Source organism: Chrysochloris asiatica, unplaced genomic scaffold, assembly GCF_000296735.1.
Source record: "Chrysochloris asiatica unplaced genomic scaffold, ChrAsi1.0 scaffold00348, whole genome shotgun sequence".
Taxonomy (NCBI): Eukaryota; Metazoa; Chordata; class Mammalia; order Afrosoricida; family Chrysochloridae; genus Chrysochloris; species Chrysochloris asiatica.
This window is the reverse complement of record NW_006408866.1, coordinates 2,103,545-2,121,601: the sequence shown is the minus strand read 5'-3', so window position 1 is coordinate 2,121,601 and position 18,057 is coordinate 2,103,545. Positions and strand designations below refer to the sequence as shown.

Sequence of the window (18,057 nt, the reverse complement as noted above, 5' to 3'; positions counted from 1 at the left end):
AGGAAGATGTGATCAGGATGTGGTCTTCCCTTTTCACTCTTCTTATTGCTTAACTCAGAGTAACTTTTACAGGTGTTGCCTGTTTCCCTGGTTTATGGCAGCTGGTATTGGTTCTTGCCTGGGTTTTGGTGTTTTATCAAGTGTTATTGCAGCTTGGCTATTTGGCAGCAGTTGCTGACTCTTTTCGTGTAATGTAGGGGGACAAAGAGTCCTAGCAGAAGGGAGGCTATGTGACAGTCCATAGCAGAAGGGAGGCTATGTGACAGCCAAACAACACCAGTCAGGTAGAAAACAAAACTAAAAGCAAAATCAAAAACAAAAGCAATAATGAGATAAAAATAAAACAAGACAAAAAAAAAAGAAGAAGAATTCAGCATCAGAAAAAATAACAAGATTAAATAAGGCAATCTCTAGTCACACACACACACACACACACACACACAAAGAAAAGAAAACAAAAAGACCCTGTATAGGGTTTCTAAGGAACAGCTGGTGGGCTCAAACCACCAACCTTGCAGTTCAAACGGCTCTGCAGTCTGGTGCCTTAACCCACAGAGCCACAGCTGGACTGCCTTGTTGCTGGTGGTAAAAACCACCTCAAGGCGTCTCAGCTTGTGCTGGCTTATGCCTTGATGGGCGGGCCTGAGCCTCGGAGGTTGGGCAGAGGGCTAGCCTAGGCAGAGGGGTTGGAGAGCGGGGTTAGTGGCTGCAGGCAGATGGCATCCTTGTCTGATGACATCAAAAAATGCCTCTGTCTCCCTGCACCGTGGGCACCCGGCCCGCCCTACATCCATGCCAACAATGCTTCCCGTATCAATGAGGCCCCCCCCCCCACGAAGGACAGTGTCAGTTCCTGTGGCCCCACTGGCTCTCTGGGCACGCTCGCCCTCTGAATGGGTCCGCTCAAGCACCGCGCTCCAAGCTCCGCAGTGGGCGGGTGCAGTTCTGGCATGGGAGCAGAGTGCAGGCGAGTGCAGGTGGGCGGAAGCTCAAAATGCTCACAACTCCCCAGCCGCTTGATCCTTCAAAAAAGCAAGTCCACAATGTTGAAGGCTAAAGTCTTATGGTTGCCCAAAGGCTGTCTGTCTACCAGGCGGGGGCCTCCCCTGTGCGATACCACCCACACCTTCCCCGGAGCCCGCTCACCTGTGCTGCCCAGTCAGGGAAGTGCCGGAAGTCCTCCTTTTCATTTTTGACAACTTCCAATTTTCCCAGATTCATACTTCGTACATTCCATGTTCTGATTTTCAATGGATGTTTATAGCTGTTTCTCTTCATTTTGAGTTATGCCCCATCAGCAAATGAAGAACCTGTGGGCTTTTCTCCCACGAGCTTTACTCCATTTGCATCATCACAGTCAGCTCTACTTTGAGGAGGCAGCTTTTCCCCAGTTGCATTTTGAGTGTCTTCCAACCTGAGGGGCTCATTTTCCAGCACTATGTCTGACAGTATTTCTCTGCTATTCATAAGTTTTCAGTGGCTAAAGATTCGGAATTAGTTCGTCACTCTTCCTAGTCTCTTTTTCTGGAAGCTCATCTGAAACCTGTCCACCATTGGTGACCCTGCTGGTATTTAAAATACCTGTGGCATAGCAACTCACAAGCTACCACAGTACAACAAGCTGACAGACGAGTGGTGGCCGTTTAGTTTTACGTGGAAACGGTCACTTTAAATTTCGAGATCTGTGCACATGAGTAGTAGAACCCTCCAGGGGCGGGGGTAGGGTGTCCATTCACTCAGGCATCCCCTCTAGTCACCAGAATATAGGTGTGCAGACAGCGAGAGACCAATGAACAGATACCAAAAAAACGAATGCCCACACCCGTATCTCCGCGGTTCTGGCTGTTCTGATCCTTCTCCTGCTTGGTCTCTCCCAAGATGGCAGCTCCAGGAATAGCTGAGCGTCTCAAATTAGAAAGCAATGGATTTCTTGATTCTGCTACAAATTCCCCTAGCTGTAAGCCTTCCAATCTTCTCAATATTCCTTTATATGTGGTTCAGCGTTCTAGCACCATCCCCTGAGCCGGCTTGGTCCAGTAGTCTGTGTTGTTGCGGACAGAGCTCCTCACTGCACATCTACCTGATTCACCATCTTGATGGATATAGGTATATATATGCATAAAAGTATATATATGCATCATTTCATATTGGGTGTGTTTATGTGGATGTGTGTGTGCAAATTTGCTCATTTTCATCAATATATTTTAGAGGATCCTAACTTTGAAAGAGTGCATCCTAAGTGCTCCCTTAGCTCATTCTGGTAACGCCTCCAGTCCCTGGCCGGCCTGGTTTCTGCAGGGCCGGGAACAGGATGGTGGAAATGTCTGCTGAGTAAGGTGTGGCCGTTTTCTCAGGGGTCTGCATGCATGTCTTTCCTCTCCCAGTCTTGCTCAGAAGATCGTGGCCACCTACCGCCTGTGCTCAGAGCAGCTCTCCTCACAGCATCACTATGACTATGGCATGCGTGCTGTCAAGTCGGTGCTCACTGCCGCCGGCAACCTGAAACTCAAGTATCCCGAGGAAGATGAGAGTGTCCTGCTGCTCCGGGCCTTGCTGGATGTCAACCTGGCCAAGTTCCTGGCTCAAGATGTCCCTCTATTTCAGGTAGGTAGTAGTTTGGAACTTTGGTCAAATACTGGGGCTCCATTTCTAAAGATGAAATGTTTTGGGGAGCATCCTCTCGACATCTTTGTGGTGTTCCTCTTCCATGTTTTGGTCCCACTCTGTGTCTAGCCAGCATCCCTGTGGCTTCATACCCTGCCTCAGTGTAACGTAATAATGTTAATGGCAAGGAGTCCCTGGGGAATGCAAATGTCAGGTACTCACTAATAACTGAAAGAAGGGGGATTCAGACTTACCCGGGAGAGTCTCAGAAGAAAGGCCTACTGATCTGCATCCAAACCATCACAGCCTTTAAAACTTCATGTAGAACAGTTCTACTCACCATGAGCCAGAACCAACTTGACAGCAACTGCCTTGGTTTTGGACCGGTGATAGCAAACATCCCTGTCTCGTTCCTAATTTTAATTGAAATGATATCAATGATAAGATAATAGTAGCTGTTAGATTTGGGGAGTTGTTTTCAGCAAGTTAAATGACCAGACTGGGTGTGGCACAAAGACATGACTGTCTTGTGTATTTCCAGGAGATTCCTGGGACTCGAAGACAGTATGGACTCATTAAGTATTTGCTATCTTTTACTGTTATTTGAGAGGAGGGCCATGTTTTACAGATAGTGTTGTAATTTGTCATTTTAGATGAGTCTTATGGAGGTAACATGAGGTTTAGACTTTTTCAAAGATTTCTGATGTCTACAGATCTCTTTTTAGGAAAATATTGAGATCATCTTCACTGTCTCTTGAATTCTTGTTAACAGGGAATTATATCAGATTTGTTTCCTGGAGTTGTTCTTCCAAAGCCAGACTATGACATTTTCATGGAAGTGCTGAATAAGAACATCAAAAAGATGAAACTTCAGCCAGTACCTTGGTTTATTGGGAAAATTATTCAGGTTGGTTTCTTATATCCTTCTGAGAATTTTACTGTTTGCTGGGGTCAGGTATTAGAAAAACTTCTGGTACCTTGGAATCTGAGTGGAGATGGAGGTAAGTGTTTAGCTTGTTGTATACCTTCAGTTTTTATGTATAGTTGTCAACGTTTAAAACCCATTATGAGGACACATCTAAAAGTTCATGGAAAAATAGAATTTTAAAAGACAATAGAATTTTTTCATGAACTTTTGAAACCTCCTTTAATTTGAGAATGAAACATACCTTTGGCATTCGATTTTGAATGAATCAGCACTTTCTCAGTTCCCAGTGATAGAGACTGCCTTAATCAACTGCCTTAATCAACTCAAACTGCCTTAATCAACAAGAGAATTTATCTAGTCACTTAACTGAATAGTCTAGAAATAGGCTGGCCTCAGGCATGCCTGAGTCCAGGTGTTTTGATAATGTCATCAGGAATCACTCTCTCTTCATTCCTGGGCTCTGCCTCTCTCTCCATTCTTAGATGGGCCCACAGGAACCTTAGCAGTAACCTTCTCAGGTTCATGCTCAGAAGAAAAGGGAAATTTTACTCTCCACATGGTTTTAGCAATAGTCAAAGAACTAGATTTGAATGGGTCTGATGAAGTCACATCATCCCTGAACCAGTCACAAAGACAAGCCTTACCCTCTCCCCCACCCTACCCATGCACCTCCACTGGAAGTAGAGATGGACTCAGCATCATTCCAGTCATGTGTACCCAACCACCAATGGTGGTTCCCCTGAGAAACAGTGTGTTGTTGTCAATAGATGAGAAAAGAGATGTTGGGCCAGCGAGCCACAAATATCTCTACAGTCCTAACTTTAGACAACCTTAGTCATGCTAGTTTGAGGGTGAAATGATCAAATGCACTTTCTCTGCAGAATTACAGGCCAGAGCTGCAACGCACCTTAAGTGCCATCTCGTCTCGTTCATTCTCCATAAAGAAACCAGAAAGGGAAGAGATTTGAGATGAATACAGACATTGGTTCAAATCCCACTCCCATCACTTATTTCTGTAGGGTATTGGGCAACTTAGGAGCTCTGGTAGGATAGTGGTTACAAGTCGGGCTGCTAACCTCAAGGTCAGCAGTTCAAAACTATCAGCCATTCTACAGGAGAAAGATAAGGTTTTCTGTTCTCGTAAAGATTCACAGTCTCAGAATCCTGTGCACGGTAGCATAGGTTTCCATTCAACAATTTCTGTGCAAGTTGTTCAGTGACATCTGTTACTTTCATCAGAACACATGAACCTTCTCACTGTTTCCATTTTGGTTGTCCCCGTTTCCATTCATGTAGGTTCCCTGCTCCCTTACATTCTCCTCTGTATTAGGTCTCCTTTCATTGAGGGACTCAAAGGTCAAAAGAAAGAGAGAAAAAGCCATAAAATTTCACATAAATGTAAATGGAAGAGCAGTCCAAAAACTCAAGAAATGAGCTTTCACATAGCTGTTGTTTCTCTAGGCTGAAGGTAAATCTATATGGAAGGTTACTTCTGGTTTTCAGCATGAGGCTTATCTAAAGAAATATGTTTTCATCTACTGAGAGCGCCAGTAAAATCAAAACAGCATTTAAGTTTTGAGATGGGCCATTCCACCTGAAGTGAAATTTGCTAAAATGACCACTCTTTCCTTTTAATCTGTAAAAGCAAATGTCAATGCTGTGAAGAATAGGATATATGGAGGAGATAATAATCAATGTAATGAAACAAGCTATATGAATGGTTGAATGTGAAGCTGATGATGTGCCCTGTAAACTTTCACTCAATCCAAAATAAAAACATTTAATTAAAAAAAAAAAAAGAATAGGTTAGGGGCACTGAAGTCAGACAGCCCTGTGTTCAAATCCTGATTCCACCAGTGATGAGCTTTGGCAAGTTACTTAACTTCTTCTCTTGGGCTTAGGTTCCCATCGGTACCAGCCACTCTTCGGGAACCCTACACAGGGTCGCTAAGAGTTAGAACCAACTTGACAGTACTTAACAACCACAACAACAATTTGTGCATGGATTAAATACAACAATTTGGGTAAATCACCTGATGCTCATTTATCACCAGGTTTTTCCTCCCTTAGAACAGCTAGTGGGTTCAAACCACCAACCTTTCGGTTAGCAGGCAAGCACTTAACCCTTGTGCCATCAGACGCCTTATATAAAGGATGTTGCTTTGTTGGTAAAGTGCTGTCAAGTCGGTTCTGACTCATAGTGACTCTGTATAAAGTTTCCAAGGAGCGGCTTGTGGGTTTGAACAAATGCCCTTGTGGTTAGCAATTGTTTGGATTTAAGCCCTGATGGGAGAGCCCTTCCAACAAAGGTAGTTGCCAAGACACAAAAAAAAAACTGACCAGGAGATAATCTGAGAGATATTCCTTTATTCCAAAGGGAAACTTACTGACCAGGGTAGCAGTACTGCAAGGTCGATGGTTCAAACTCACCAGCTGCTCCTTGGAATCCCTATACAGGGTCACTATGAGTCAGAACCAACTCAACAGCACTTAACAATAACAACATCCTTTAAATAAAGATCCCTGGTGGCACAAGGGTTAAGTGCTTGCCTGTTAACCGAAACGTTGGTGGTGTGAACCCACCAGCTGTTTGTTTAAGGGAGAAAAGAAATGGTGATGTGCTTCCGTAAAGAAACACTTGGAAACACTCCGGGGCAGTTTCATTCTGTCCTATCGAGTTGCTATGAGTCAGAATCGACTTGATGACACACAACAACAACAAATGAATAAGGAGCCCTGGTTGTACAACAGTTAAGCTCATAGTGTAACAGAAATGGTGGCAGTTGGTCCCAGTCAGTAACTGTGGAGGAAAAAGCGCTGGTAACCTACTTCCATAAAGATTACAGCCAAGAAAACTCTGTGGGACAATTCGACTCTGCCACATGGAGCCTCTGGGAGTCAGAATCAGCTGAACAGCACCCAACAGTTGTTGTTAAGTGCCGTCGAGTCAGTTCTAACCCATAGCGACCCTGTATAGGGTTTCTGAGGAGCAGCTGATGAGCTTGAACTGCCAACCTTGCAGTTCACTCCCACTTTGCAGTCCAGTGCATTAATCCACAGCTCCACACCAGCACCCAACAAGAACATCCTTTAAATGGCTGCCTGGGTAGCACAAACAGTTAAGGCATCAGCTAACAACTGATAAGATGTTGGTTCGAGTCTACCCAGGGGTATCTAGGAAGAAAGGTTTGCCCATCTCCTTCCAAAAAGGTTACAACTGTTGAAACTTGAACATAGAGTAGCACTCCTCTGACACAGTTAGGGTCGCCTGGCATATTGTGGGTTAATGTGCTGACTTTAAAAAGCAACTGCTCTGCTTTTTCTTTTTTTTAATCTTTTAAATAATCTGAGCCATGGATGTATGTATTCATCCAAAGAATATTTAAACAATAGATGCCCAAAAGACTACGGCTCATCAGATAGAGATGTGACCGTGATACAGATGTGACCCCTCATGGAGTCGTGACTAACTTGCACCTTGGGAAAGCCTGCAGTGATTCACTTCTTACATGTTTCCTCCCAGATCTATGAGATGATGCTGGTCAGGCATGGCTACATGATCGTCGGAGACCCCATGGGCGGCAAGACCTGTGCTTACAAGGTGTTGGCTGCAGCTCTGGGTGACTTAAATGCAGGTAAAATGCACACCTCTGACTTCCAGAGGAGTCCAGGACTCAGTGCTCAGTAGGCTGACTCCATGGAGTTACTGCCAGACTGTGAGGTTTGCCAGTCCTAAGCGGTGACGCCAGACCTACAAATAGACCATGGCACACAGATGTCTGCTGGCGGATAGCTCAAGGCAGGGCAAGGCAGGTTCCATTTAACTTAAGGAATTTTCTTGAACACTGAAAGGTGGATTCTCCAAAGGTTTCCCATTGGTCTAAAGCAAATCATTGTATTAGTTGAAATCAAATCACTACTATTTTTTCATCCTTCTCTTCTATTTCTTTCGCCCTTTTCTTCTTCATCCTTTTTCTTCCTTCTGTTTGTCCTTTCTGGGTTTTGTTTCCCCTCTCTCTCTCTTCCTTCTTTTCTTCATTGTAATATAAAAGATGAAGGCTCAGGCTTTTCAATCAGACCCAAGCCTTGGGCAAATGGCTGGACCTCCCAATTTTATTCTTAGCTTCTATTTTCCCAGGTCAACAATGGGATTGTTATGAGATGAAATTATATTATACAGGGGAATAACCTTACATGGTGCCAGTTTAACGAATGCAGGCTGTTTATAACCAAAGAAACAGGGTTTTGTTGTTGTTGTTGTTGTGTTGAGTTTTGTTTCTGACTAAAACTCAAGCCTGTGGTTTTGAAAAGTAGTGACTTGTGGGGTCAGGGGGCAGGACAGGGCGATTGACATGACCACTTCAAGTACTTCATTTAAGCATTTTTCTTAATAACATTTGGTGGTTATAGTGCTGTTGATGTTTGAGGTTTTGCTCTAGGGATTTCCTAACTAATTTGGACATTCAACTTAATCATTGTGGTGTTTTCAAATAGATCAGGAGACCAAATGACTAGGATGACTAAATGACCCCTTCTCTTTGCTTTGGGATCCTGCTGAAACAGCTCATTATATAGTTCATGGTTCGGGGACTCCAACTTCCCCTCACTTAGAAGGATCGTGTATAAGTGTTCTTTTTTACTATTGAATATATATGCTGTGCCATTCATCAGCCCATCGATTTCTAGCTGGGTCCTGGTATTCTGTTCTTGTGGTTGTTAAGTGGCTTCAAGTTGGTTCCAACCCATGGCAACACTGTATAGGGTTTCCAAGGAGCAGCTGGTGAGCTTCAACCACCGATCTTGCAGCCTAAATGAACTTTGCAGTCCAGCACATTAACCCACACATCAGGACCCCCTGGTATTCTAGTGGTATGTATATTTGGGGGAAATGACAGTAATTCTTTATTGTTATCACTTATTGAGTAGCTAAGAAAGAGAGTTGAGCAGTAAACCAAACTTTCAGATTATTGTTGTTGTGAAGTGCCATCGAGTAGTTCCGACTCACAGAGATCCTGCTTAAGGTTTGAAATGCTGACTGTGGAGTAACAGTCTAGAGTTTATCCTACAGCACTGTACCAGGACTCCAGACTTTCAAATGGGCAGGAGTGGGTGGGGGACAGATATTCATCATTTCCCAATATCTTTGCTTGCTAGCTGTTTCCTCATCTCAAGTTAAAAGCCAAGATTCTTAGGAAGACCATGAGAACCTCAGATACAGAAAGAGGAATGATAATATGGCTGCTTTCTCCCTTACTACTTGAGTGTGTTTCAGGACCAGGCAGATTTCTCTAGTCCTAGATGTAACTGGCTTATTGGTCCTGTTTTAAATTAGCCTCAGCAGAACTTGTGGTGAGTAACTGATGTGGTGCTATAGGATAAACACTGGATTGCTTATCAGAACCAACTCGATGACACTTAACAACAGCAGCAACAACGAAGTAATTGAAGCACCAGTAGTGATATAGGATAAGCACTGGACTGCTAACTGCAAGACTAGCAGTTCAAACCCACCAGCCTCTCTGCAAGAGAAAGATGAGAGTTTCTGCTCCTATTAAGACTTACAGCCTTGGAAACTTTACAACTATGAGTTGGAACAACAGTAACATAGTAACATAACAATTTAAGGCCTTGCTTATACAAATATGCCAAATGTGAGCACACATTTTATAATGACTGCCCTTGGATGGCACGTTCATAAAAGTTGGTTGGTCTTTGAGATGATATAATCTCTTCTCTAAAGTTTTGGTCTCACGCGAGTCATTGTCACTGGTGTTGGACATTTTTGCTTTAGCTAACCAAATGGAGGAGTTTCCCGTGGAGTACCAGGTCATCAACCCCAAGGCGATCACCATGGGCCAGCTCTATGGGTGCTTTGACCCAGTGAGCCATGAATGGACGGACGGTGTCCTTGCCAACACTTTCCGGGAGCAAGCGTCTTCAGTATCTGACGACCGCAAGTGGATTATATTTGATGGGCCAGTGGATGCTGTTTGGATTGAAAATATGAACACTGTTCTGGATGACAATAAAAAGGTAACAGCTGAGCCAAAATTCACTTTTACATGGGTGGGGTCTAAACTCCTCTGTTGCCTTAAGTGATTAATTAAGGATATTACGAGTGGGCTTCAAAAAGTGTGGGAATATGGAATGAAAAGATAAATAGAATTTTTCTATGAACTTTTGAAGCCCCCTTTCATAATTCATATGTTTATTACATTAACAATCAATATTCAATTGACAAAGTAGCAAAGGACCTGAATAAAGAGGATATGAAAATGGCTACCAAGAACGTGAAAAGATGTCCAACATCATTGTTCTTGTCAAGTGCCGTCAAGTCGGTTTCAACTCATGGCAACCCTGCATAGGGTTTCCAAGGAGCAGCTGGTAAATTTGAATCACCGACCTTGTGGTTCAAACTGACATTGCAATTGAGTGCTTATCCTATAGCACCTCGCCAGGACTCCTGAACCTCATTAGCATTAGGAAGATACCGCTTCACACTCACTAGAATGACTAAGACTGAAAAAAATTAAAAAGCAAAACCAACAGAATGGAAACTAACAAATGCTGGCAAGGATGTAGACAAACTAAAGCCTTTGTTCATTGTTGTTGGGAATGCAAAATGGTATCGTTACTATGGAAACAATTTGGTGGTCTCTCAAAAAATTAAAAGTAGAGTGACCATGTGACCAGCTATCCCACTCATAGAAATGTTTCCAAGAGACCTGAAAGCAGTGATGGGAACAGACAAATGTAGACCAGTGTTCAGAGCAACATCGTTCACAATAGCCCCAAAGTGGAACTAACCCGGCTATCCATCAACAGATGAATGGATGTACAAAATGAGGCATATACACACACAGTGGGATAGTACTGAGCCATGTTATTGTTGTGAAGTGCCGTTGAGTCAGTTCCGACCCATAGCAGCCCTGGATAGGGTTTCTGAGGAGCAGCTGGCAAGCTTGAACCACCAACTTTGTAGTTCAAACCGACTTTGCGTAGTGCCACACCAAGACTCGTAATATCCTGATCCATGCCACTTCATGATGAAGCTTGAAAACAGTATACTGAGTGAAATAAGTCAATTACAAAAAGCCAAGCAATATAGGATGTAAAAAACTTAGAAAAGGCAAATGTGTAGAGACCAGATACCACAGTGTTTACTAGGGGCAGACAGGAAGGAACATCTTGGTTTAGCTAATGTAGAGTTTCTCATAAAATGGCAATGGATGTTGGTGATGATTGAACAACATGATTGATGTGGTTGGTCTCGATGAATTGTAAAAGTGAAAAATGTTGAATTGGCAAATGGGCTAACTGTATTTTCGCAACAATGGAAAAAACAGGGCGGTAAAGAAGAAATAAAGCTCTACAAGAGAGTGGCCGTTACCAACTCATAAATTAGGGTTCTATTTGTACTTGGTAAGCTTAGTGGGTTTAGGGACAGTGTTGTCTAGTGGTTAAAAATCTTGGTGATGGCATCAGATTGGACTCCTAAGCTCTACCACTGAGCTGTGTTGTCTTGGGGAAGTTAATTAACGTCTTTGAACCTCGGAGTTCCCATTTGTGAAAAGATAATACCAAAATAGGCTTGTTGAGAATCAAATGTGATAGTACAGGCATAGTATATGATGTCGGGGAAGTGTTTGAATTGTTTATCGCTGTGTAGCAAACCACTCCAATGCTCAGTGGCTTAAGATAACCATTTATTTTGCTCATCATTTTGAAGTCAGGACTTGGCTGGATGATTGATTTCTATCCTTGTGCCTTAGAGCTGAGTGGCCAGGGCTGGAAAATCCATATCCAAGATCACTTCTTCATTCACTGAGGTCTCCTTCTTCTTTGGTCTCACTCTCCAAAGATCATCTCAATCTCTACTCCTTTCCATGAGGCTTGGGCTTCACAGTATGATGAAGAGACAAGAAATTAAGGGCTAGACTCGGAAGAGGCACAGCATCACTTCTTCTGAACCCTTTTTGTCAGAGAAGTTGGAGCCCTCCCAGATTCGAGCGGATAGAGGAATAGACTCCACCTCTTGATGTGTGGCAGAATCATTACTAAGTGCGTGTGGAATGAGAAAAATGATTGCATCAATCCTTGAAAACTACATGCTGCAAAAGTGTGCATCATGGTTAATAAAGAGAATGGCCTCTCGAGCCAGACTAGGTCTAATCCTGACTCTGCCACTTCTTGTTGTTAAGTGCTGTTGAGTTGGTTCCGACTCATAGCAGCCCTGTATAGTGTTTCCCAGGAGTGGCTGGTGGGTTTTAAATGCCGATCTTGTGGTGAGCAGTCTCGTGCTTATCCTAAAACACTACACCAGTACTCCCTCAGCAACTTACTAGCTCTATAGTATCTGTCACTGTGCCTTGGTTTCACCATCTGTAAAATAGGGATACAAGTATGTCTCTTATAGTTTTGTTAGTAAGATTAAATAAATTATTATCTGCAAACTGCTTATAATACTGCCTGACGTATGACAAGTGCTATATAAGTATTTGTTAAAATAAAATTTATTGCCATTTTAAGGAAAGGTGCCTGCACTGAATATAAGTCATTATCAACCCAAAATATATTTTCATAACTCTGTTTAAATTTCACAAGGCTGAGTGAGTCATGCTCTACAATGGAGGCCTAATTATCCAAATTATACTCATCCACTAATTATAGCATGTGCATAACTCTATGATTATATAACCTATAAAAATAGAAATAAATTGTATTACATGATGTATACAGATGTATAGGCTGGTCTTGAGATTAGCAGTATAAAGAGAGTCCAATCAAGGAATTTCTCACCTCTGGGTGTAAATCAAACTACAGTCACAGTTGTGTGTCTGTTTTACTCTTCTTGGAACTCATAGATGACATGGTTGGTGGTGTCAACTTCTGAGAAGATGTGACCTTCCTAGGTATGCACACAATGACCTGTTTCAAGATGTGCTTGATGTGGACCAGGTAACCCACAAGAAGCTTTTTAGTCTTAAGTTAGAAAGACAGGTGTTCCCTTTCTTCACCTGAGAGACCAAGGCCTCAGACACCTTATCTTATGACTCCAATATCTCGCTCGAACCCATGTTGGCAGATGAGAAACAGCACTCCTGACTTAGGAGACTTTCCTATGTATTTACTTTACTTTCTGCAAGAAAAAGACCTGGAGGTGACATGGGCTAAGCATTGGACAACTAACAATAAGGTTGGCAGTTCAAACCCACCAAAGATGAGGCTTTCTGCTCCCATAAAGATTTACTACGTAGTGAAACCTTGGGTTCACTACGGCCTCGGAAACCATGTACGGGTCGCTGTGAGTCGGAACCGACTCCACAGCACAGAACAGCAACAACAATATGAGTCACAAAACCACCACCACCATATAACTTGCTTAGCATCTTTCTTCTCCCAGCAGAACATAAACTTCCAAAGGACAGGGGTTGTTTTTTTGTTTTTTTTTTGTCTTTTGAGGCTCTGCACCAAGATCAGCGCCTTGCACATGTTGTTGTTGCTGTCGTTGCATGCCATCAAGTCAGATCAGACTTATAGCAACCATACGCATAGTAGAACAATTGTTACTGTGTTTGAGCCCATTGTTGTAACTACCATGTCCATCTCACTGAAGGACTTCTCTTTTTCACTGACCCTCCATTTTACCAAATACGAGGTTCTTCTCATGTGTGATTGGTCCCTCCTGATAGCATGTCCCAAGTATATGACATGGAGTCTAGCCATCCTCACTTCTAAAGAGCACTCTGGCTGTACGTCTTCCAAGACAGATTTGTGGGTTCTTCTGGAAGTCCGTGGTACTTTGAGTATTCAACAACACCATTATGGTGTTGACACACAGTCGTCGTTGTGCACCAGAGTCGGTTCCACCTCATAGTGATCCTGTATAGAGTTTCCGAGGAGCAATTAGTGGGTTTGAACTGACAACCTTGTGACTCAAACTGACCTTGAAGTCCAGTGCATCATCGTGCAGCCTAGATGCACCAGGACCAGATGCTCAAAGATTATATTTTGAATGAATTCAACTTTTCACTGATGTTGGAATTTACCCCCTTTTGCTTAACTTTTGCCTCTGCTTTGCACATCTAGCTGTGTCTAATGAGTGGAGAGATTATCCAGATGAATTCCAAGATGAGCCTCATCTTCGAGCCAGCTGACCTTGAGCAGGCATCACCAGCCACTGTGAGCAGGTAAATCACCTTGTGAATTAGGCACCTTCAGGGAGGGTTTGACCCCGCTGACCTGAAGCAGGGGGTGAGGGGAAATCTAAAATTTCACAAATATGATTGACCCCAGCATTTCACCTGCATTATTTGTTCTTTCTTTGGTTGGTCATAAACTCAGTCCTCAACCCACATTGCTGGAAAAGAATTCAACATTATCTCTTAAAATTGAGCATTCATCACACCAGTTCTGTTCCTAAGGATTTGCCCCCAAGCAGCTTTGGCCCATGTACAATAAAAGACATGTATAAGAATATTCGTATTGGCATAATTCTTAATAATGGACAGTTTAAAATGATTCAAATGCCTTTTAGCCGGAGTGAATGAATGCCTTCAATGCAGCTTCAATTTCTTCCTTCACTACATTGGTACTTGATCATTTGGTACCTCTTGTAATAGTTGTTATTGTTGTTGTTACGTGTCTTTGAGTCAGTTCTGACTCATAACGACCCTATATAGAGCTTCAAAGGAGCAACTGGTGGGTTTGAACAAATGCCCTTGTGGTTAGTTTGGGTTTAAGCCCAGATGGGAGAACCCTTCCACATAGGTAGTTGCCGAGATACCGAAAAACTAACCAGGAGATAGTCTGAGAGATACTAGTTTATTCCAAAGGGAAACTTACTGACCAGGACAGCAGTACTGCATCCAGTGATGGCCAACTGGACAGTCAAAATTCTGCACCAGGGGCGTGTGTTAGGATCTTTTTATATCACGTGGCAAGTAAGCCTCATGCATCAGAGCAGTTCAGGGTGATCTGTGGAACACAGAAAGGCAGGAACCAGCCACAAGGCCAGGGCCAGTGGGTGTCTGCCCATTCCTAGCATATGTATAACTAAAGCATGAAAACAAAAGGTTTCTATATACATAGTAGGAGAAGGGGGCTGTCTGCCCCTTCCTAGAGAACAAAGAGTTTCGGTATGCGTAGCAGGAGCTTGGGGAGGGGATAGGAGACATGGATTAGATTAGCATCAGGATGGGTTTTGGAGGATTTGTACTCTATCCCTACAGCAGTCCAGTTCTTATCCTCCAGTACCACACCAGGACTATGTAGTTAAGCATTGTCCAATTCTTGTTGGTACAGTCACTCTGAATTCCTTCCATCTTCTTTTGATTCTTTCTGCATCATTTAATATTTTCCCATAGAATCTTTCAATATTTCGATTGAAGGCTTGAATTTTTCTTCATTTCTTTCAGCTTAAGAGTGCTGAGCATGTTCTTCCCTTTTGGTTTTCTGACTCCGGGTCTTTCCACATTTCATTTTATCCCTTGACTTTGTCTTCTTGAGATGCCCCCTTGAAATTTTATGTTCAGCTTTTTTACTTCTTCATTTTCTTCCAGTCACTTTAGCTTTTCTATGGTCAATAAATGGTAGCCAGTATTAATAATAAAGAAGACATCATCTACATGGAGTGGAATGGAATGGGGAAAAAAAGACTTATGTTACATAAAATACTATGTACCACTATGTGGTATTTATGATAATAGCTACCTTTAATTAAGGGTCTTCTACAAACTGGCCAAAGGACCCTGGGTGTTGTAATGGTTATGCATGCAGCTGCTAAATGAAAAGTTGGCAGTTCAAACCTACCAGGAGAAAGATGTGACAGTCTGCTTCCTTAAAGATTATAGCCTTGGAAAATCTATGGGGTAGTTCTGTCTTATCCTGTAGGGTCACTATGAATCAGACTCAATGGGTATATGCTGGTCACAGTACTAATATTTTTATTGACTTTTTAAATTAAATCATTATAAAGAGACTTATAAATCAATACTTATATATCCTTTTACGGACAAGAACACAGAAACTCAGAGACATTAAAAACACCTGCTTATGGGCTCAAATTAATGACAGTAACTTGAAAGATTAGATAGGAAATTTAGGGGGCAGAGAGTTTATGTGAATGGGGGAGGAACAACTTAGAAAAAGAGGTACAAACAGCTGTGCAACTTGAAGAATGTCATCATCGTCACTGAACTGTACATATGGAAATTGTTGAATTGATGTATTATCTGCTATCTGGAGTTCTGGTGTGGCACTGGAATAAGCACTGGACTGCTAACTGCTAGGTTGGCACTTCAAACCCACCAACTGCTCCTCAGAAACCCTATAAAAGGTCACTATGAGTCGGAACTGACTCAGCGGTACTTAACAACAACAACAACTACTATATATATTCTGAATAAATATAGCAACAAAAATAAGATAAAAAGTATATATATACAAAAGAAACGTGGCTGTGGTCATTCAGTAGAATCTGACTGAATATGAAGACATGTTTCTCAGACTCCAAAGATCTGGTTCTTATAACTTGTTTTTTATCACCAGTGGGCCGTCCCTTTGGCCTGGAGCTGGTGAGGAGTCTGACCTAACCCAAGCTCCAGCTCCTTACCTGCCATGTTGTTGTTAAATGCCGTGGAGTTGGTTCTGAGTCATGATATTCCTGTATAGAATTTCCAAGGCTTCAAATCTTTGCAGGAGCAGAAAGCCTCATCTTTCTCCCACAGGGTGGCTGGTGGACACAAACTGCGGACCTTGTGGTTCACAGTCCAGTGTTTGTCATATGGAGCCACCACGCCGTAACTGCCGTCACTTATTGTATCCTTCTATGCTTGGGAACACAGATGTGAACCAGACTGGCTCTGTTTGTGCTTGGCAGGTGTGGGATGATCTACATGGAACCCCATCAGCTAGGCTGGAAACCCCTGAAGGATTCTTACATGGACACCCTGCCCTCCTGCCTCACTGAGGAGCACAAGGAATTGGTGAGACGTCCCACTCCCCTCCCACCCTACCTCCTTTTCCCTCATCTCAAAGACCACCTGGTTGCATCTTCATCTTCATCCTCCTCCTCCTCCGAGTTCTAGGAGGCAAGGTGTGGCAGGGTTGTCCTGTCTGGCCCAGTAACCTTGTTGTTTCCTGGCTGTTTGCTGTTTCTTCAGTTTTCTGCCATGTGAATGGGGTGGCGTGGTGCCATCAATTTCTCCTTCCTCCACTTCCTCTATCACTTGTCAGTTTCCGTGGAGAATCCCAGTGCCTAAAGAGCCATAGTATATGGCGACTGGAATCTCACCCCTTTTCCATTGCCACACTAGTAGAAACATCGCTAGAGGTTGCTTCCAGAAATAGGTCAAGTTAGAGAGACCTAGGTTCCTCTCTGAAGTCGTGATGGATAACCTGGACTGCTCGCCCCAAAGTTGGTGATTCAAATATACCAGCTGTTCCTCTAAAATCCTATACAGGGTCACTATTAGTCAGAACCAACTCAGCGGCACTTAACAACAACAAGGTTCGTCTCTGCTCTGCCACTTCCAATCTGAGTAATCTAGACTCCATACCTCCCACTTCTAGGAAACTGGAACCCATTGTAAATGCTTTTACTCTTGTACCTAAGAGCAGCTATTACCTTTTTCCCATCCAAAAAGAGAGGTATGAAAGTCCACTGGCCATATCCTCAGACTAGGGAAGAAGGAAGAGGAGAAACCAGAAGGGCAATGTTTGTAGTGCCTCTTGTCCTTTCCTGCAGTAAAGAGGTCTTTGGGAAAGTATCCCACCGAAGAAGCGAGCAAGGTCTGAGTCAGGTCCTGTTCCCACTGGAGAGATACTTTGAGGCTTTGTACAGGATGTGTCTCTATGTCTGTCACCACTTGCATGTATGCACAGTTTTTATAAATCCAGACATTTATACAAAACACACACTGAAAACTGCCAGACCAGCACACACATGAAGTCCTCTGGGGACTCCCCAGTGTCCTCAGCAGACAATCTCTAATGCCATATCCGATCTACAAGGGTCTATTCCCTTTTCTTCAACCCAGCTACCCTTCCCTCTTCCTCAGCCGCCGTTCAGGACTCTCCACCCCTTGTGTCTTGTTTCTGTTTCAAGAAAAGCTCAGGTTTTTACCAACTCAAGGCTTTTGCATTTCTGATTCCTCTTCCTTGAAATCTTGCCCCAGGCCATCTCACGGGTGCCTCAGCCTTACAACCAGGTCTCTGCATAAAGGTTTTCTCCTCCAAGTAGCTCTCCCTGAACTCTCTATGTAAGCTCTTCCTGTTATTCTCTGTTGAAGTGCCTGTATCTATTCCTGCTAGTACTTTCCATGATTTGTGTTTTGTTTATTTTTCTGCTTGCTTAGTTGTTTATTGTTTGTTGTCTTCTAACCCCCAAACTCAAAGTTCCATAAGGGCAGGGACCTTGTCTATTTTGTCTCTCTGGTAGCGTAGTGGTTACGAATCGGGCTGCGAACCTTAAGGTCAGCGGTTCGAAACTACCAGCTGCTCCGCGGGAGAAAGATGAGGCTTTC

At 43.1% G+C, this 18,057-nt stretch overlaps 1 protein-coding gene across 1 annotated transcript in view; it reads left to right on the top strand.

Annotated features, from left to right (window-relative positions):
* DNAH3 (dynein, axonemal, heavy chain 3) overlaps positions 1-18,057 on the top strand; it is a 230,804-nt gene that overhangs the window by 128,881 nt on the left and 83,866 nt on the right. Inside the window, exons 34-39 of the mRNA XM_006875979.1 lie at positions 2,385-2,604; positions 3,377-3,511; positions 7,056-7,167; positions 9,324-9,565; positions 13,622-13,722; positions 16,413-16,518. Coding sequence (XP_006876041.1) covers positions 2,385-2,604; positions 3,377-3,511; positions 7,056-7,167; positions 9,324-9,565; positions 13,622-13,722; positions 16,413-16,518 — 916 coding nt within the window. The remainder of the gene's footprint in view (positions 1-2,384; positions 2,605-3,376; positions 3,512-7,055; positions 7,168-9,323; positions 9,566-13,621; positions 13,723-16,412; positions 16,519-18,057) is intronic.